Source organism: Thermobia domestica, chromosome 16 (assembly GCF_964235325.1).
Source record: "Thermobia domestica chromosome 16, izTheDome1.hap1.1, whole genome shotgun sequence".
Taxonomy (NCBI): domain Eukaryota; kingdom Metazoa; phylum Arthropoda; class Insecta; order Zygentoma; family Lepismatidae; genus Thermobia; species Thermobia domestica.
Window position 1 is genome coordinate 122,407,586 of NC_137469.1, and position 22,634 is coordinate 122,430,219.

Genomic DNA, 22,634 nt, shown 5'->3' on the forward strand with positions numbered 1-22,634 from the left:
AAAAACTGTTTGAAGCAATACACTGAAAATATAAAACAACAACGAACGAACTAAAATTTACATTAAGACAAAAATGTTAGGTCCGTTGCTGCGAACACCGTAGTCACAGTATTCAAAAGAATCGAATAAAACATACCCTATTTTATGATGCGGATTTGTCACGATATGACATGAAAACTTTCACATCCTTCGCTCAACGAGATATTTCGAGATAGGTTCAGTTTAACTTCAGTCAGGAAGGAAACATAAAGTGACCTTAGTAACAAGGAAGCTAGACCCTCCTTAGTCTGTCTCGTATATACTGAGAGTAAGTATGTATATCTTAACACGAAAAATAAATTATCATGCACAAAAATCTTTTATTTCGTATGAGAAACCTTCAGGCATAACCTTATTTCCTGTTCATTAAGTCGCTGTTTGCTTATTAGAACAAGAAAAAGCCCCTGAATATTTTGTCTCCTCATGCCTCTGCATCCTCCACATTGAGTTTGGTTTACTGGGTTGGAATTTAGCCTCCCTTTCAGCACCGATATTATACGAGACGTGGATCTACAGTTTAAAGTGGAATCCGAACCAACGTAATGTGTTCAAATTTCAAGACTCTCTCACTGGCAATCGAACCTGGGACCCGTGCACCAAAGGCGTGTGCAAGACTAGTTGGAAGGGCGCTAATAATATAAGAATCCATGACAATAGGAATCAGGGTGTTTTCGATAACTGATGTCTAGAAGGCAGCAAATGCTTTCCTTACTAAACTTTCACATATCCTGCAAAAGAAGAATATCATAGCATTCAGTTCATATGATAAACTGTTTTCTGATGTCAGTACAGTTAGTTACAGGGTACAGGACCAGTCCTGGAGCTTCACTGTCAAATCTTGTAATACAGAAAAAAAAGAAAGAAAGAAAGAAAAAAGACAGAGATTGTCATATTGCCTAGGCTCATTCTCTATGCACGTGTATAAATATTTATGAATGTGAATCAACTTACACTTTTTGTATTTTATCTATTTCGGCCCTTAGTCTTGAAATATCACTACGTTTTCTCTGAATTTTTGCCTGCATATTTCTATACTCGTGAAGCTTTTGCGAATACTTCTCTCGGACTTGCTTGACAGTTCGCTTCGACTGCTCTAAACATTTCTCTTCATTTTGGACTGCCCTTCTATTAGCTGCAATCTGCTCCTGCAATTCACTGAAAAATATATAATTTCGTTAGTGATCAATTAACGAATAAGGCATTGAAGACACAAGTCTCAAAATTTAAGAGGCTCACAGATCATCTTTCAGAAATAACACTATGTTATTCTGCCTATAACTGATCCTATATAACTAACTACAACTGATCCTATACAACTAACTATAAATAACACTGTGTATATATAATCCTATACCTTTCGGGTCCTCATCCATATACTCGAATTGTATTATCTGACAACGTCGCAAATAAAGAACCATAGAGTATATCAACCAATCTATCAAACAGTTAAATGGATTCTTTCCAGATAGCAGTTAAAGTCGATACACATTAACACTAACATCACTTATGAACGTAACAATCGACGTAATGTTGATTGATTCGTAGACCAATGCTAATGGTTCTTAATATGCACGTTGCCACATAGTGAAACTTTTATTCCTTCTAGCGGCTAAAGGGAGTTCCCGGAGGATGTAGCAGTATTTAATATTTTCGCTTTATTTTGACCGGAAGAATACCACTTTGTTGTCCGTGGGTGCCAGTTTTATAACACCCGATATATATATACAAGGTGTTAATGAACTATACCGACAAAGTTTAAGAGATGAGTCCTCACATCAAAATAAGAGAAAAAGTTCATATGGACCTATGACGAAAAGTGCATTGTTTCAGGGCTAGGGCTGTTCAAAATAGCGAAAATGCCAAATTTCAACTGGCTCTATTTCCAATTCGAGAGACTATGGATAGTGCTCCTTATCAGCGTAAAGGAAGCCAGGTGTACACAATAAAAAAGTGCATATTTCATCAATTGTCAATGGGTGTAAAGATTATTCCCTACAAGGTGTAATTCTCAGATATGTTTTCAATAGAGTTTTCAGATATACCTTGATTTCAAGAAGGGTCCAAAGTAGGCACGAGGTAAACCTTGACAACAATGGACATCCAATGCTTCGGAGGGAAGGTAAAAGTGTTAGGAATCGGCAGCTCCATGTTTCTTTCTGCTCGGAATAACGTGTGATGATATGTATTTCGTCACGGTATATTTCATGTTTTCTTCACTTGTAAGGTGAAAGAAAACACCGTACCATGCATTTTCCCGAGTACGAGAGTGCATTTTCCGACGTGGTGCTGACGATCCTTAACACTTCCGACATCGCGCTGAAGGATTCCGTGTTCATTGCTATCAATACTTATCGTTTGCCTACCAATCATAAAGTCAGAGCACATCTCAAAATTCGGTTGATGGCATGTCTGGGAATTTCACCCTCCAGGGAATAATCCGTACACACAATGAACATTCATGAAATATACATTTTTGGATTGCGTATGCGTGACTTCCTTTACGCTGATAATTACCACCATCCACAGTCTCTCGAATTCGAAATAGGGCCTCTTGAAATTTGGATTTTTCGCGATTTTGGACAGCCATAGCTCTGAAACTATGCACTTTTCGCCACACGTCCATATGGACTTTTTCTCATATTTTGATGTGAGGAATCACCTCTTAAAGTTTGTCGGTATAGTTCATTAACACCCTGTATATATATATATATATATATATATATATATATATATATATATATATATATATATATATATATATATACAGGGTTTGTATGATAAGTAATGAGACCAGGTCTGGAAACATTGTTTTATTGATCTGATCTGTACAGGGACTTAAAAGCTTTCGAAGTACTCTCCTCTTGCGTCGATGCACTTCTGCAATCGATGTTTCCACGCTGCAAACGCCCCCTGGAAGTCAGCAGCCGGCATGTCCTTTAGAAATGTGGTCACGGCTGCTTGGATGGCTGTGACGTCTGCAAAACGGGTTCCTTTCAAGCGTGGCTTCAGCTTCGGGAAGAGGAAGAAGTCGGCCGGGCTCACATCTGGGCTGTAGGGTGGTTGTGGAAGGACTTCCACCCCAATCCGGGTCAAAAAGGAGGTCACTAAGAAGGCGGTGTGGGCAGGGGCATTGTCGTGATGCAACTTCCACCGGCTAGCGATCGCCGGTCTTTTCCGCTTGACGCTCCTGTGCAGTCTCTCAAGGACTTGTTTGTAGAAGGCGGCGTTGACGGCTTGTCCTTGGGGTACAAACTCCTTGTGGACCACCCCCACATTGTCAAAAAAAACAATCAACATTGTTTTCACCTTTGACTTCGACATTCTGGCCTTCTTGGGGCGCGGGGACGCAGGAGTGTGCCACTCCGCGCTTTGACGTTTCGTTTCAGGGTCGTACTGGAACACCCACGACTCGTCACCTGTTATGACGTCATCTTCAAAGTTAGGGTCACTGTTCATGAGGTTCAACAGTTCCTGACAACAATCAACACGTCGTTGCTTTTGTTCGTCAGTCAACACTCGCGGCACCAGTTTCGCACAGATTTTTCTCATTCCCAATTGTTCCGTCACAATCTTGTGCACTGTTGTGTGGTTCATATCGAGTTCATCAGCAATCAATCTCAACGATAATCGACGGTCTGAGTTCAGGAGATCCCTCACTTTTGCCACAGTTTCGTCCGTAGTCACTGTTGTCGGGCGTCCAGCCCTCTCCAGATCCTCAACGCTTTCCCGGCCGTTCCGGAACGCACTGTGCCAACGAAACACCTGGGCTTTGGATAGGGCTTCCTCTTTGTAGGCCTCCGTGATGAGAGAAAGCGTCTGAGTAGCCGTTTTCCCCAGGCGAACGCAAAATTTGATCGCATAACGCTGTTCGATGGAACCCTCCATGTTTGTTGATTTTCCGCCGTGACAAGAATGTTCACAAGGGCTTTGTCCAAGGCTTGTCCGCGCTCCACTAAGGCTCGGAGCCAACTGACGCGCGGTGCGTTGCTTTGCTCGGACCCCCCCCCCCCCCTACATCCTCCATCACCGACAAACCCGCTCCAGCGACACGCGCGCCGCGGCGCGGCGAGTCTCATTACTTATCATACAGACCTTGTATATATATATATATATATATATATATATATATATATATATATATATATATATATATATAACAGGTTGTCTAAAAACTATGAACCTTTGGACGTCAAAAGTGAGATTACATTTGTTGTGATTTAACAGTAACGTTATATAACAACATATGGACCATTTTGTTCCAGCAACACCATAATCCCGTCGCTATAGAACTTCTGTGCTTTCTGGTATGTTCTTTTGAGATCTGTTTTGAAAAGAACTTAACGCCATTCAGGGAATTCTGCAGAGCCGAAACAAATGATAGTCTGACATTGCCAGGTCCAGGGTATACAGTGGATACAATAAAACTTCAAAGGCAAGTTCTCTCTACTTCTGATGGGTCGTTAAAGATGTATGTAGTCTAGAACTGTCAGCATGGTATAAGACAACCTTTCTTTTGTGGTGGACAACTCCTGTGTGCGTGGGTTTTTTCGGGATTCTCGTTTCCTCCCATTTACTTCATTCCACTGTTATCAATCATCTCATCATCACAGTTTCCCTTAGGCTCGGTGCATAATCGTGGGACGTTAAACTAAAAAAAAAAAAAAAAATCTTGTATTGACCAGTTCTGTGGATAGTACAGGTACGAGCTTATGGTTCTGTCTACCGGCAGCAACTGGTGATACACGATGCCCTTCCAATCCCACCGAATGCACAGCATAACCCTCCTGGATGGCAATCTGGGTTTTGCTACAGATAGTGGACCTTCTTGCTTCAACACGATTTTTCTAGGACATTGTTGTCGTAGGTTATCCAGTTTTTATGCCTTGTGAACAACCGCTTGGATTAATCAATCGCTCGAGTTCGTTACCTTTCAGTAAAAATCCGCAGATAGAAATTCGATGGAGTGAATGTTTTTGAATCATACCATTTGGCACTCAAATGTCGAGCTTCTCTTTATAGCTAGCTCTCTCCAATTGGTTTAATACTGTTTGATGATGAATGTCTAGGTCACTCGTAATGTCAAAATTGTTACATGCCACTTTTGCTTAACTTTGGCCATAATATAATTAATTATTACTGTGATTAGTCGCTCACTGTAAGGAGCGTCTTGCACATTGAAATTTCCAGAACAAAAGCCACTGAACTATTTTTCGGCTGTTGCTTTTGATAATATTCTTATCCATAAACATAACAAATTTCTTCACGTAACTCTTTAGCCTTTATCGAAGTACAACTGTAAAATGAAGTGTAGTTTTGTGGAAAGTTCACACATCTTCACGACACAATATCTTACGTTTGATTATATGAATTTCAACATTTTTTTCGTATCTAGTAACTTCAAGTACCAGCTGCTAAATGACGTTAGGGCTGACCTGCTATGAATTCATATACCCTGCGATTTGAGACAATAACGCCATCTGGTGAGCAAAAGGCTCACTATTTTTTTTTTTTTTTTTTTTTTTTTTTTTTTTTTTAGATTACCTGATATATGTGAACTGAACAAAGGATTGTTTCACTCGCTCTTACTAGTGCACTTTGAACGATCGAAATAATCGACCACTTATTCTGAAACTGTATTTTCTAAGGGGGAAAACGAACGACTTCCACGAGAATTATCAGCCACAGATCAGTCTGGTATTACTATTAGGAACACTTCAAATGCACAACAAATTTCCAAGCATTCAGATTGCATGCACTAGCTTTTCACTAAGCATGCCGTTGCTACTTAGAGCGCCTCATATACACACAGACGGGAGTACGCAAGGAAAGTAAGTAGATTTTTTTCTAAGGAAAATGAGTATCATGGAACAACATAAGAATTACAATTATATTTCAAATTATATGGAAGATGCGTAAATTAACGAAACTACATAATGTCACTTTCGGTCAATAAAAAATAGTTTGGGGCCGTGTTAGATAAAAACTTTTATTATATTTATTATTATAATTATTGCAATATTCTCTAAACAGGGTGTCTACTGAAATTCTAAAATGAAATTTCGTGACATTTTCTATATCAAACCATAAAATTTTGTAACGTTCTCAGGAGTGAATTTGGGTGCGTATTACGCCGAATTGTTATGCATGAGATAAAAGCGTGCTTTGCTTGTTATTTGATAGCGTCTAAAGCCGACCTTAGACATTTTTGGTGGTGAATTTTGACGTTTTATAGAACAAAATTTTCCAGTCTGTTCCTTTATTTGTACCAAAAAAAAATCGTGACCCAACAAGTAAATTTCGTGACTTTTTCCTGACTTTCATGACCGTTTTCTGATTTCGTGACTTTTTCGCAACTTTCGTGACCAATAGACATCCTGTCTAAAGTATTATTGATCTCTAAATAGCAACAGTACACATATATTGTATCTGTATTTCCATGTAGTCTAATTGTTAGTGTGCGTGGTCTCAAATTCTATTCAAAGTGCGAGAACGGAAGTTCCAGTGCTGACTAAGCATCTTTAGAAAACTGGGAGTTACTTGGGCCAGGATCGGACTGTGGTCTAGAAAGTAAGACATAACTGCAAAGGGAGCCGATATGTTGACCGTAGGGGAGCACCCACTGGGGACTCACCGAGTCTCTTCCCCTCCCCCCCCAATCTTCCTAACTCACCATACATTTTGTACACTTTGTTTAACATGAAAAGGATTGATGCAACATCAAAATTTGAGCTTATACTTCATCTATACTCTTTCTCTTATAAAATCATTCTAGTTCTATCATTTTTTCTGAAAATACTGTGGAAGTATTTTATAAGTAACTATTATAGGGAGCTAGCTTGTTTACCAGCGGGAGCTGAGGTAGAGGAACGAAAATTTCAACATGTTTTCTGTCTGACTCTTGCGACACTCCCTTACCCTCCTTCTATATGTAAGCGTTGCCAGGGGTAGAAAATTGTCACGTGAATGTCATTCTGAAGAGTTAGTGAGAGTTGGTTATTTGTTGAGTGCTGTTCTGGTTGCGGTTTTGTTGCTTATTATTCATTTGACAATGGCTTCACAGCGTAACAGATTGCAAACTATTCCCAGCGAAGGTAGAAAAGTAATGCTAGACCGCTCCTCACGCGGGTGGTTATAAAATATAGAAGGTGAGTAATATACAAAATGTACCCAAATACAGTAACTGCTTATGCAAATTTGTAAATGACGTTTTTTTTTTTTTTTTTTAAATCTTTCGATAAGAATTGCATAATTTGCATAAACTCTTTGAATCAAGTGAGTATTAGGTGACAACACACTGGCCACTCTGCCCAGGACCATCGAGTGACCGTTTCTTAGTTACGGAGGTGGGGCACCTCTCAATCAAATCTGAATTCCTCAGCTTCGCATTAAAGCCAGCTCCCTATAATAGTTATCGGATACAGAATAATATCCGATTAATATCCGTAGTGACTTGCAGTATTGGACTCCCCCTCAAAACTTGGACCCCCCCAACAAAAATTTCTGGCTGCGCGCCTGGCTGACTCTATATCACCTAAATAAAAGCCGTCTGATTGGCCACGGCTTATAGAAAGCAATCAAGTCAGCAAGTTTAATTATGTATTACTCATTTGATTGATTAATTTTTCAGTTTAACGTCCCGTTCAGCAGCGAGGCTATATGAGACGTGGACCTACTGATTAACGTGGAAACCGAACCACATGAGCTCTCACCGGGAATATTACTCATTTGAAATTGCGATGTAAATTAACTTGCTGAAATTTGCTTTGTGTTAATACTAATTATCCCATAGGTACTAAGAATCAAAATGTTAAATATACCGTTGTTTCTCTTTTGCTTCTAGTTCTTTGCCTTTCAGATCTTCATATTTCTTACTAATATCTTCAAAATTTTTCTTCGAATCTTCATGAGCTTTCTCCAAATCTTTAAGTTTATTTTCTTCCACTGCCACCTAAAATAATATAAAACACACAACTTTAACATCGTTAGTTCTCAGCAACGAAATCATTATAATCCATTCAAACTTCATGTTACTCTTAACTCATTTGTAATACCGCCCCCACAATGATCCCGATTGCGAAAACACCCCAAATCGAAGTTTGAATTTGGAAAATTTTAAGACCGCAAAAGTTAGGTTGGTATCTTTCCAATGAGAGCCAGATGCACATACTTGGTATCGAACTCTATTTCAATCTGAACGTTGAACTCATTACATCAGGATCTTGCTTAAAACGCAAGTAACCGTAGTTTTCAACGGCTCTCCATTTCCTATTGTTTGTACAGGATTCTCTCCCTGATAACAAACATTAATAACAAGAAAACTACGAATGAGAGAAGCATGCGGTCTACGGCAAATAATAGGATAACGCAGTTTTATTATTATTATTATTATTATTATTATTATTATTATTATTATTATTATTATTATTATTATTATTATTATTACCTGATTTAGAGAATTTCCACATGTGTTCCATTAGTTGCCCTTAAGATATCAATGGGATATTCAATATTCATCCATGTGTTATTCAACATTTTATAAGTCACTGTGTCTATTGCGACCCTTATTCTGTTTTTGACTGTTGCAATATCACGCACAGGTGTTGCGTAAACCCTGTCTTTAACATAATCTCACAGGAAGAAGTTCGCAAAACAAGGATTTCCTGGGTTTTTGGTTAAAGCAACACGAACGGCTTCCACACAGTCTACAGCTTGTATCATGATCTAAAACACTTCCTGTTGCAATAAACTTGCTATACTATTCCTTTATGCTCTTAACATCTGGTGATTGCTGTCCATACTCTCTTGAATGTTCGTTTGAACTGTGACAGGAGATTTCGTTTCATGATACCACAACACACTTCGCTTTCTGCTGTGCTGACCCGGTTTTTAAACAAATGACTGTCGCGCTGCAGTAGATGGCAGCACAGGCTGTGGCAAAATCTTGAAGTATCATACAAGTGATGTTTTCAGACCGCATGCTTCTATATCATTCTTAGTTTTCTTGTTATTAATGTTTATCAGGGACAGACTTTATGTCAACCCTGCAGTTATTTTATTTTTTATTAAAATGGAGTCAACGACTGAAAGTAACTAAATTTCAACTATGTAAAAAAAAATTCAATAAAACTTGATTGCTATTAAATTATTGGAGCATTTACAATATCGATTTAATTTATACTTTCTAGTTTAAATTGTGAATATTAGAATATAGAAAAGTCAAATGACTCACGGGATTCCACTCTCAAACATTTTTTTCTGACCTTTTTTAATCCTTCTTTATTAACATAAAAGAAGTAGCTGCTTTCGCATGCTCCATTTTGCTTTATCCGAATTTTTATACGGCAATGCATAAATTAGGTTTTAGGCGCACATTGAATCATTTGGTCCGTGCATCTCAAGCAAGCGCGCAAGTCACTAGATCGGCGGGGAGTGCTCACTGGACGCTTTCTTTTTAGTTTAAGTAACAGCAATGATAAAAATTCAAAATCAGCGACCTAGGAAATCCCTCAATACCATATTTTTCTTGAAATCTGATTATTTGTTTACACCGGAATATGAATCTCTATTTTTATCTTAAAAAAAATTCTAAACTGTTTTCTGCTTACGTCTCGGATATTTTAAGCGCAAAATTTGGTATATCAGGTTATATATATGAGGTAAAAGGTATGCTATTTTAATCCATAAGCATGAAATAGGCTGCTTCTTGACTGCCTTTAAAATGAACATAGTGACGGATAGCAATTTCATAACCTGTCAACTAACTCATATATGTAAAACGTCACAGTATGCAGCAAAACAATTGTTTAAACTACTTTATACTGTATAGTACGTGCAGAACCCCTATCGAAGATTTGGGCTTCTTTGCAAAGTATGCCAATATTACCTTATTAACCGATGTACCCTTATATCGGAAGAATATTAACTGATGTGCAAACGAATACCTGCGTACAGAGTTACTTACTCAATCCTACTACATATATATAATCTCTAATCCTATCTTCTAAACCACAAGGGACAGGAATTAGTTATCTGGTCTACTGACTTAGTTTCCTCACCTTAACAATTAGTAAGATGGACTAAAACTTGAACTTAAGCAAAACAATTAAGACAAAACCATGACAGTTTAATCACATCAACGAATTTGATCAAAATCAGGGTTGTCAAAAACAGTTTTTTATTTAAAAAAAAAAAAACTTTTTTTTTTTTTGGGGGGGGGGAGTAAACCGGTTTTTTGGTTTAAATAATTTGCTCTATGTATCTGTATCACATATAGACAGAAATAAGTCTGTTTCGCCTTCGTGTTATTATGTAGCAACCGGGTTATGCTGGAAGGGGTCACATAAGTTTAAAATGGAATCCAAACCGCTTCTCGGCTTACATTCAAGAGGAATTGTCCTCCATTTGAACCCGAAACCAGGACTAATTGGCCACCAATGCGATACGTCTGCCGAATCACTCACGAAGGACTCCTGATTAAAAAAAAAAAAAAAAAATGTTGTATTGATCTTTACATACTTGTTAATATAATTGCCAAGAGTCATTTCAGAAGGACAAAAGATGAACAGTGAGTGAAACCATTATAGAGAATTACATATGGACAGTTTCAAAATACTGCAGAGTACAGAAGAACTAATTTAGTCTTAGTTAGTTCACTACGATTCTATTAGTCATGACTTCACTGCGACTATACGACGACTTAATTTGCATATCAGTAAGAAAAGTGAATAAAGATACGAATTATTTGAGTCCACGTTGGCTCTGACCCATTTATATAAAAATAGATACCAAAGATACTTCTGATTTCAATAAATGGGGTTTTATGACCCCCCCCCCCAAAAAAAAAAATACGGCATTTCGATATATTTTACCAATAGTAAACATTATTAAAACGAAACAATATTTAGAATTTTTATTTGATGCAATTGCTTAAAATAATAATAAACTATAAAAAAAATCACAAGAGAAACATCCATAAACTTTTAAAAACAAAAGTTGCTTTTGTAGTATAACCTCTGAGGAATGAATGAAGACTTTAGGTCTGAATATAACACGAATAATATACGGGAGTTAAACGTGATAACCCACAAATGTGTGTTCATCTAGATTTTGCGAACACTTACACTTTTACGAACATTTTTCGTTTTTTGGTTTAAACCAGTTGATTAAAAAATAGCTGGTTTAAACCAAGGTTTAAATCAGCCAACCCTAAACAAAGTTAAAGCAATTTCAGTCATAATCACCTGTTAATATTTGCCTTTAGTCTCGGCATTCCAAGAACTGAAATCAACATATGTATTTGCTATAATACAGGTTGTTTCAAAATGAATATTGCGATTTTAAGGTTTTGTAGTATTTATTACAATTAACTTATAAATAATACATCAAATGAAAGAGGAAGTCAAACAGTTTTGAACGTACATGCGCATGCGCTGTTTCCTTTGTCTGACTAGTGTCCTCGAAAGCTCTAGTAGCAAACATGGCGATTAGTGAGCTTTTTGTGTTTTACATTTTGCAAAGACTGTAGTTACAGTGCAACGTGCTTTCCGTATTAAGTTCAGTTCCAGTCCACCAAGTGATAATAACTCCGTAGATGGTATCATCAGTTTGAAAACACCGGCTGTCTGTGCAAAGGAAAGAGTACGGGGCGACCAAGAGTGACTGAAGAACGTGTTGAACGAGTGAGAGAGTCTTTTATACGTAGAACGTAGCCCCAGGAAATCAATTCGGAAGGATAGTCGTGAATTAGCAATTTCAGTGACGTCTGTCCGGAGAACTTTAAGGAGATTGAGGAATTTAAGGAATAGGATTGAAACAGTTGTTGCAACAGTTACTCCAAACACACAGATCAACGTTTGGGAAGAACTCGCCTATCGACTCGATGTTTGCCGTGTGACAAATGGTCCTTACATTGAACACTTCTAGCAAAAACTGTTTGAGTTGCTCGTTTATTTGATGTATTCCTTATAATTGTACGTTAAATGTAATAAATATTACAGATATTCATTTTGAAACAGCCCATATTATTTGAAATGATTCCAGAATACTGGTTACACTATCGAATCGTGTAGTGCACAAGACAATATGCTAATAAAATTCCAAGCTGATTCAGTCTTTATTTCTTCGTCTGAAATTTTCACTGAACCATTTAATTTACGTACTTTACCAAATAAAAAAAAAAGCACAGTGGATCCTCGTTCACGAGCATGTTTAGGATACATTTTGTCCTCGACTAACGAACAATATTTCGGAGTACGAACGCGCACATAAGTTTGTACTCACAATTGCGCGCGCCCAATAGTGCTTTTGTGCGCTTGCTGTTTCGTTTAATTTAACGGTTACTTATTTGTCTTTATAAAGGATAATGTTATTTTCATTCTATATTCTTCATTACAAACACTTAAATAATAATAATAATAATAAACATCTAGTACAGTGACTAAAATTGATTTGTTATATTTACATTAATTTCAATGAGTAAAGTAATTTCGGTTCACGAAAACGTTCCGGAACGAATTAAGTTCGTGACCAGAGGGTTCACTGCATATTACTGTAAGTATATTGCCGGCAATCGCTATTAAGGAATTTGCCGGCTATAGCCCTCTGTGGGTTATAACCCCAAAGTTACTGGCAATCTTCCATTGTACCCTATGGCAGTTTCTAAACAGCCGATATTCCGTTTACCGTTCCAAAGGATATAAAACCACTTTTGTTAGTATATCCACGTGTCAAGCTTTTGCTGACTTATAGCAACCCTGTTATATGTAAGATACTTACTTTTGACCAATAGTATTCATTTTCTAATTTGTCTTCCTTCTTACGTAAATTGTCTACCGTCTGATGACTGTTCCACTTCTTCTCCCAAGCACTCAGCTCTTCTTTCGCAGCAGTTAAATTCTACAAAAACACAAAAAGTGCTATTTTGTATCATTCTTTCAAATATCATGTGTCGCGTGTATAAATAATCTGTATCTTAGAAAAAAAGTGGGATGAAAAAAGAAGGGACAGACCTTATAACACATAAATGGAAAACACATGCACGGCTATTAATAAGGAATATTGACTGCATATTTACAATTTGTAGATGCTAGTGCTGATATGAAAAAAATTACGTTTCCAACACATACTTGTAGTTTCTGTGCATGTGCAGAATTACACTGTCGACCAATCAAATAACATTGCGAAAGAGAAGAGCTAGTAACAGAGCAAATTATACCTTCTGGTACAAGAGTGAAATTATAAAACGTTGCCGGTCTATGTGACGTGTGATGGCGCCTTGAGATTCGAGCACAACATACAAATATTACTGTCAAGTGAAGCTACTGGATATCTATAATTGCCGTGGCACGGCGAAGCGCAGAAAAAAGACTGGTCCTTCTCTTCAGGTATAACAAGTCATGCTAAAAGTTTCGAAGTTTCCTTCTCGTAGGAATGAAGACCAAGGGTTGGGAGTCTGGTTGTGTGAGTCATTGTATAGTTCACTTGGGAATTTAACCCATTTAGGGACTGAAAAAGTGGGAACATACAATGTTCCAACATCTCAGCGATGGAAATGAAATCTTTAAGTTTTACATCCCACGGTTATGCCGGTTAGGCTAAAGGAGACGGTGATGATGAGTGAAATGGTGGAATGAAGAAAGTGGGAGGAAACGGGAGAACCCCGAGAAAACCCACGAGCACGGTGTTTGTCCACCACGAAGTCCACACGGCGCGACCATCTCAGCGATGGATAATGGCTGGTCAATGTGTAGTTAAGAGAATTAGATGCTAGTATGAATTGAATCGCATGACATCCTATACGCGTACAACAATGATGCATGTCTCGCCAAACCTGTCTCTGCAGTACCCACAGACATGAATACGACCATCATGTGAAGTTCTCGAAGAGAATGGCATGTCATGACATGTCGTACGGGGTACCATTCTAGCCACAAACGTCTATGGTACATAAGAATAACGCAATCGAAAGAATGGGTGCCATTAAAAAACACTCCACACGACGCCAAACCGTACATATGGGCATTGGTTGCAATACAATTGTCTCTAATTCTTGCAAAAATCTCCCTGGTGTAGCTGTACGATCCACAATACCCATGAATACAAGTTGTCTCTCCTTTCGTTCGAAGGAGGCACGATGGCTCATTGGTAGAGCGCTTACCACTGGTGAGTGGTGTCCCTGGTTTAATCCCCGTCCAAGGAAGATTGTGGTGGACAACATCATGTCATGGGTTTTCTCAGGGTACTTCCGTTTCCTATCACTTTCTCATTCCATCGATTCTTCCATTATCGTCTCCCTTAGCCTAAAGGGCATAATCGTGGGGCGTTAAACTGAAAGATTTCATTTTCGGTCGAAAATATGGTGGGACCATTGTGGTCCTTACTGCCATTGAGTTCTTTATTCCTTGAACTTTGTATCACTGTTGTGCAATCTGTTCACCATGAGCACTAATTACACAAACGGATAATCCAGTCTCGATATGTAAAAAATTCCCCTGTGTAATGTTACCACTTTACATGTTATCTTAGTAGTTAATGTTATGTAGTTAATTACACCGAATGAGTTTAATTATGATGATCATTTATTGAATCATTTCGGTTAATGGTTAATTTGTTGCAATACTGACATTTCTGTTTTTATATTTTTCAAGGAATCTTTTGCTCTCTAGTAGATACAAAAAAGTATTAAATGGAAAAAGTTTCGGTTAATATCCAATAAGTTCGGACCAAAAATCATAACAAAGGTTGTAGTGTAGATTATAATAATAATAAAACAAGTGTCATTCAGATAAGCCCGAGTTCTATTGAGAAGAAAAATAAATAAAATAAAAATAAACCAGAAGTTTGGAGAATTTAACGAACTGTAAGATACTTAGGGGCACGAATACTAACTCTTGTGGAAAAATTAGGGGCACGAATACTAACATTTTATAACTCTTGTGGAAAAAATATTCCCTGACATTTTAAAAATTGTTCCTTTTATTCATAGATCACTACAGAAATAAGCCATTATTTACCTAAAAAGAAAAAAAATATACTGAGTATTTCACTTGACAACGTAAATTTCACTTATAGAAAATTGTATTTTTAAATCAAACTGAAGGAAAATTAGTAACTAAACTTCTATGAGTAGGAGAGTTTTGCTGTCTTCTGAAAACATACAGGTACAAGTTTAAGCATTAAGCATAACCATGTCACATACTTCCACATTTTCCTCCTTCATTGTTGAACGTTTGCCATTTATCACCAGTCCATCCCTCATTGAGTAGTTAATTAAAACGGCTCCTTTCCATCCAGCTGCGATGGTGATAGCTAACGCGCAGCATGTTCTCTATAGCTGTGTCCGAATCACCCAAAATGCACCGTTTATGTCCCGTTCTACCGTTCTATTAGCGGAAAACTGGCGTTTTCAAATTAATGAAATTGAATTTTTAAAATTTCGCGTTATTTCGCGTATTGTTAGAAATTTTGTGGAAAACTGCCAATTTCGCGTTTTATCGCGCAATGGAAACCAAAGAAAATACACAGAATATCATAAAACGTCAAGAAATTGAAAATTATTTAATTCTGACGCATTTCGTTTTATCGCACATTACGAAAAACTCATGCCTCTGAACATACTTAAACTATGTGCTCAGAGTTTATCTGTAAGCATTTTCATCTAGGTAACACTTCTGGGATGTGCTAAATGTTCAATGCCTACGGATTCCAAATAATTCTCGTAACATGTGTTAATGAATGTGCATTGAAATCACCAGTTTTCATAGTCATTAATATTTTGTTCAATTAAGACCATTATTATCTATTAACCTGTATACAGGGTGTCTCCAAAGTTCCCTGACATAGGGTAAGTGTCATGATCAAAGTTAGAACAAAATGTAAGAGGGGAAATCGTCTCCAAATATGATGTATTCAATCTAAAGTGAAGGAATTTTTTAAATCGAACTAGCCGTTTGGGCTGTACCTTCTTTATGCGCCCAACGTTAAATGAAAATGCAACGTTGCCATTTACCCGGACCCACAACATAAGTAAATGAAGTTACTGTTTGAAATGGGGGGTGGCCATCGACACGTTAGCGTAAAAGACAGTAACATCATTCACTTATGTTGTGGATCCAGGTAAATGGCAACGTTGCATTTTCATTTAACATTGGGCGCATAAAGAGGGTACAGCCCAAACGGCTCGTCCGGTTTAAAAATTCCTTCACTTTAGATTGAAAACATCATATTTGGAGATGATTTCCCCTCTTACATTTTGTTTTAACTCTAATAATTAACAGTTACCCTATGTAAGGGGTCTTTTGAGACGCTGTATGTAAACTACAAACCAACAACATAAATCAACAAAACAAATTTACGAGATAAAAACAGTTTATGGGAATGAAAGCCCATTCTATGAGATGGTATCCAAGTGGAAACGGCAATTTTACATTGCACATATGTAGACTGAAAATGAAATCCGTGCTAAGTGCCAAAAATGGAAAAAAGTTCGGTTTAATGTCAAGATGTGCCCTATGTGCCTAACACTGCTCAGTGAAAAGAATGGGATATCTAATATTCACTGTGGAAATAATTCAAATAATCGCCAGAAGAATGCGCATGAGTCTATGTCCTACCAGTTCTGAAGTAAAATCTGGGCTTTTTACTCAACATTTTCATTTTGGCAGTTAGCACGGATTTTAGAGTCAGTCTACATATGACTACTTCGAATTTCCCTAGATCAGGGAGACCATCTTTAACAGATGACACCTTCATGACGAGAAGGTGGAGAAAATCATATTGAAAGACAGAAAGATAACAATTGAAAGTATTGTGGCTGAAATAGGTGTTAGTTATGGATCCGTCTGGAATATAATTCATAACAAGCTGCATCTTCAGAAAGTTTCAGCACAGTGGATATCGACTGCTTACCCCATTTCTAGAAGAAATTATAAAGGGAGATTGAAAAGAAATGTTGCATTGCTTGAAGCGTAATGAAGAGAACTTTTTCGGTAGACTAGTCACAATGGATGAAGATTCATATATCTTGTGACAAGAATCAAAGGTTGAGCTCCTCCGTCAGCATACGCGCCTTTGGCGCGGGAGACCCGGGTTCGATTCCCGGAGGGAGTTCATGTGGTTCGGATTCCACGTTAATCAGTAGGTCCACGTCTCATATAGCCTCGCTGCTGAAAAGAGACGTTAAACTCAAAATGAACTCAAGAATCAAAGGAAACGAGCAAGCAGTAGACCCTCCACAGCTAAAAAGGCAAAAGTATAATAGTCTTCCGCCAAAGAGATGCTGAATGTGTTCTGCGACTGTGAGGGGATCATCATTACAGCTACCCACCTGAAAGTAACTCTATCACTAGTCAATATTATTCTCATCATCTACTTCGATGACAAGAGGAACTGGGGACCAAACGTCAAGGAATGCTGGCAGACAATGCAAGAGCTTATTTAGCCAGTGTTTGCACAGCGAAGTAGTGCAGTTAGGATATGAAAGCTTGTCAAACCTTTCATATTCATCGGACCTAACTAAACAACCAAGTAATTCCTTTCTTTTTCCAGAAATGAAGCGCCAATTCAAAGGATGCCTCTCTGACAGCAGGAATGATGTCATTTCTGAAGTAGAAATGTGGTTTCAATCTCAAAGTGCAGGCTTCTACAAACACGGCTTATGCAAGGTGAAGGACCGCTGACAAAAATGTGTCATGAAGCACGGCGACTACGTAGAGGACTAATAACATCATGGTCTCAAATGTATGTATAGTTGTTCTTTTTCAAAGTGAGAGCACGAACTTTTTGATATTTTCTCGCAAAACAGAAAGTAACAATTTTATAGCTCAACGTTAAATTTGGATTATGGCAACCTCGACATGAATTGGATATAGACAGCGTTATTCAAAAATTTAAACCTCAGTGACAAAATTGTGACGTAATAATTTGTCAGGTGTCCAGAAGCTACAAGTAGGAGCAATTTACCTGTGAGTTATTATCTTAAAAAAAGGGAAGTAAAATTTTTCGATTTATAAATGGCGTATAAAAATAGTTGTCTAAGATTATTATCTATATATACCCTCCAAGTTTTGAACTTGCGTATGTAGATGATCACCAAGGGTTAAAAAGGGATTGTTGATATTAAAAGGACTAAGATAATCTGTGGTAATCTTTCAGTTTCTGTCTGGGAGTCAACGGCAACAGGATTGGTTGCTGAAATTATTCCAGGAAAGTAACCATCTAATATGGATTCTCAGGGCACATAAAGGTTAGTGGTTGTTAATCTAGCTTATTGTTCTTATACACTTACTTCTTTTCTATCTCTCAAAATGTTCCTTGCACAAATCCTATGAAAGTTGACGGATTTGTACTCAGACTCAATCAATTCTAACTGAGTGCCTTTCATAAACAGTTTATACTTGTCCACAGGATCACTGCTGTTAAGGAAAGTTCTAGCTGTATCCTGGTTCAGTATAGACACTGGATTATCCACTTGAATGTTAAACGTGGAGAGGATACGGTCTAATTCCTCACGTTTCGTAGACACAACATTTCCTACAAAAGAAAGGGAGAAAGGAAAAAAGTTTATAGCAAAGCGCGAAATTTTCCGACCACTAAGTCATCATTAGCTACCAAATATTTTATTTTGGCGATAGGCATTTGATCTTTACTCAAACCTGAAATTTCGTAACGTTTTTAACAAAAGCTGTTAAGTTAGCCACCCCTCCTGCTCAGTCACCCGCCTAATTTGGCCAAGTATGTGTGGAAACCGTGACAATATAACAATGTGGCCACCTTACATTTCACTGTACTCAATTTTCTATAATTACCAAGTTTAACTTGGGTTCAATATAACACAAAGAAATGCAACAGTTTTAAGATATGGTTGTGTTAAAATTGTAATGTAGCACACCTTACCCAGTTTAACCGAAGGGCGTAAGCCACTCAAATTGCTTACAAGTAATGTGGCATGCTCCTCACTTTGGTCAAGGGTAGAGCTAGGATTAGAGATGAATACATTTTTGATAGCATAAAAACTTTGGCTGAGAAAAGTGACTGTGTGAATTAAATGAATGCTTTTCTAAGGTGAGAGACAACGAGATATAGCTATGTAACCGAATATACTGACGTATAATCGGCTCAGAAAAAGCAGCTATTGGCCTTCTGTAAATAAAATAACTATATTCATAGCGGTTTTCCCCGAAAGCACTGCTGAGTGGTTCTGTAGCCACTGGCGCTGCTCAGATATTATGTTTTTTGAAACACTTTATAAATAAATAAATAAATAAATAAATAAATAAATAACACACACATTTTTAGTTGGTTATCCATCCTTACTCCTGGAACGGTGACCCTTCTGTCAGATCGATGACCCTTCTGTGGAAGTTGATAGATCTGCTGGGGATATCCGATCGAAGGATCCTGATTGACTCTCACTTCTTTACAAAGGTATGTATCTGGGATATAGAATGTGGTTTTGGCGTTTTCTTGAGTTTGTTTATGGGAGAGAAGTGCCGACGACTGCTCAGAAGAATCAATTGGCTTAGTTTGGATACAGGCTGATATACAAATAAAAACACGTCTCTTTTGATTTTCATGATACTGTTAATTGCAATAAACTGCTGAAGCTTAGGAAACAGGTCAGTTTATATCATTTCCATGAATCTGCTTATTGGAAGGAATTCAATGCCACCGATGAAAAGGATTGAGTTATTTTGAAACAGTGGGGAAACGGAGTTTCGTAAGCAACCTGTAAGAACGTCTATATTTGAAGTACTGCAATAGTGTGATTCAGCCCAATATTACGTTATTTTAATTATTGATAGTTACAAAGAGCACACATATCTGAAAGTGATAAGATAGTTCTTTAAATTAATGTTTTACTATGTAACTAAAATCCTTACCTATGTATTCCTTTTGGCAGAATAAACTTTTGTAATATTTCGGTTACACAAAGAAGTAACTTTTAACGACAATTAATGAGACTTAATACATGTACAGTGTGTTTCAAAACAACACCGACAACGTTTGGGAGGTGATTCCTGACACCAAGATAAGACAAAAAGTATAGACCAACCTGGGTGCACAAATGCTTCTCTTCTTTGTTATAGGCTGCCGAAAACGTGAAAAAATGAACTTTAAAGGCCCATAGTTCCAAAAGTATGGGGCCTACCGTAGTCGGGTCAATACTTTACTAAGGAACTAATATATGCTCTATCCAAAAAATACATGCTTCAGAATGCTGCAGTACTTCCGCAACAATTTTTATAGAAATAGTTAGTAAGTACTTCAGATTATATGCCCGTAACCAAATTGCCTGTACAAAAATTGTTGTCTGAGTACCTTAGGATTCTGAAACATGTATTTTTAGGATAAAGCACATATTAGTTCCTAAGTAAAGTCTTGACCCGACTACGATAGGTCCCATAATTTTGGAAGTATGGACCTTTAAATTTTTTTTTTTTTTTTTTTTTTTTTATGTTTTCGGCAGCCTATAACTCCGAAAGGAAGCATTTGTGCACTCAGGTTGGTCTATACTTTTCTCTTATTTTGGTGTCAGGAATCACCTCCCAAACGTTGTTGGTGTTGTTTTGAAACAACCTGTATATTGAGATCTTCACATGGCTATTGTTTTAGTATAGTGGACATTTCAAATTTATACACAAACTAACATATTTTTAGCGTACAGAATTTCCCGTTCTATGTAAAGAATAATCCAAACAATTGGCTCCTCCTTAACTGATGATGTGTGTAGAGTGCACTCCCACATACTTTCCTTATTGAAACTGTTATTTCTATTTCACAAGCCTATACAAAAGATTATAATTTCCTCCACTAATCTTGAGGTAACTTTCCGTACGAAATACAAATAGGTAGGATTGAAGCATGTATTTCATAAGTTGTATCTAATGTGTGTAACAAAGTGAGCTTTTGAAATATTTAAACAGACTTTGAAGTAAAGTTACGTATGTTTTACGTAATCTCCTTAATTTTTTTAAAACATATTTTCGGAGCCATCTTACAACGGCCTTTCTTGAGATGTACTCTTTTTCGAGCTGATAACTAAACAAATTAAGTACTGGAAGATGTTTAGTATTTGCGACTAACTGGCCATTAGCAGGTCTATCTTCCATAAACATTGTTTCTTCCGACTGAGGTCGACTTCCTCCAGTCCAATGACACGACATTCCAGTATTTCTCTATACATACTGGTAATGTGTAAAACAAAGAAGAGGAAAGAGAATTCATATTGTGACATTTACAAGACTTTCTTAAAATGTGATATATCATTGAAATACAATACAGCCCACAAACTGTGAGTTTAAGGATAACATTCCTTCAAATTATTATTTCATTAAAGGCCAAATATAACTTAGGAATATACAGGGTGGCCCAAAAGTAGGTATACACTACCGTACTGATCAGCTCATTACATTTTATATCATTTCTCATTGTTATCCATCAGGTAGACTTCGTTTCTTTGTTATTTGTTCTTAATGTCCTTTTACTTATACCTTAAGCTCGGAACACCCGAAGCAAATAAACGCATACACTAGAATGTTATACTAGATCAATGAGGGGTGTATACCTACTTTTGAACCACCCTGTATATATACATATATTATTATTATTAACCACATATAATCTAATAATGTTGGTGAAAAACGGCATACTTAGCGAATATAGGCCAGAATAACTTGAATAAAAATTTATTAAAGGAAATTTTAAAAAATCTTTAATCTGCCTCCTTCATTAAAAGGGAATACTAAACTCACAAAAAACTTATGTTAGTCCTAGACCCTGCACGGTATCGGCAGAGAAAAATACCACGTTATACTGACCTTATGTCCAAAGTTAACTAGTATTTACTTTCAAAATAAATGTTTTAGATTCGCTAACATAACTCAATGGAAGTTGAAATACAACGCAAACAGTACCAATTATGTTCCAAAGTTCAACATGCACCAAGGAAAGAAAAGACAAATTTATAAAGATTTATTTAAATCTGTTTGAAAAAAGATTTCAAGGAAGCCCAGATATCTTCACGAAACTCCCGGAAAAATTAAAAATCTAGACTTCTAGTACCAGAATATAAGAAAATTCAGATTTCTTAGAATATCTCTGAAGCATGTTTTCTGATACCTAAGACTACTGTTAGTCCATTTTTTTTTCTGTCATAAAAATTAATAAAATGTATTAAAAAGACAATCAAGTTACTGAGTGAGTCCTTACCATTAGCTCCTTTTATCTTGTAAGTAGAAGTGGCCGCTGCATTTAATGTTCTTACAACAGTAATTTCATCTCCATATTGGTCATGTTTGTATGGAAATCTTCCCTTATTCCGCAAGGTGATTTCAATGGTAGCTGAGTTCTTGCCTTTTTTAATGAAATCTATAAAGAGGTTAAAATTATAAAAAAGTAACAAAAACAAATCAACGACACTGACGGATATATTAATTCTTATACATACGGTATTTTCGTGGCTATGCTAAGAACTTTCAGATGTAACATACTGAAGTTAGGAATCAGGGTGAGTAAACACGTCCCTGAAAAGTTAGAAACAACAATAATTTGTAATAAGTAACAAGAAATTGAACAAGCTTTCTTCTTTTCGCTATGCA

The 22,634-nt window shown here is 37.0% G+C and overlaps 1 protein-coding gene across 7 annotated transcripts in view; it reads right to left on the minus strand.

Moving 5' to 3' along the window:
- The window catches only part of LOC145673386 (structural maintenance of chromosomes protein 6-like), a 172,166-nt gene that overhangs the window by 112,816 nt on the left and 36,716 nt on the right, over nucleotides 1-22,634 (minus strand). For all 7 annotated transcript variants that reach the window (XM_081743042.1, XM_081743037.1, XM_081743041.1 and 4 more), the window contains 5 exons: nucleotides 22,246-22,404; nucleotides 18,323-18,567; nucleotides 12,814-12,933; nucleotides 7,857-7,987; nucleotides 991-1,194 (listed from right to left, as the gene is read on the minus strand). In XM_081743042.1, the coding sequence (XP_081599168.1) occupies nucleotides 991-1,194; nucleotides 7,857-7,987; nucleotides 12,814-12,933; nucleotides 18,323-18,567; nucleotides 22,246-22,404 (859 nt within the window). The remainder of the gene's footprint in view (nucleotides 1-990; nucleotides 1,195-7,856; nucleotides 7,988-12,813; nucleotides 12,934-18,322; nucleotides 18,568-22,245; nucleotides 22,405-22,634) is intronic.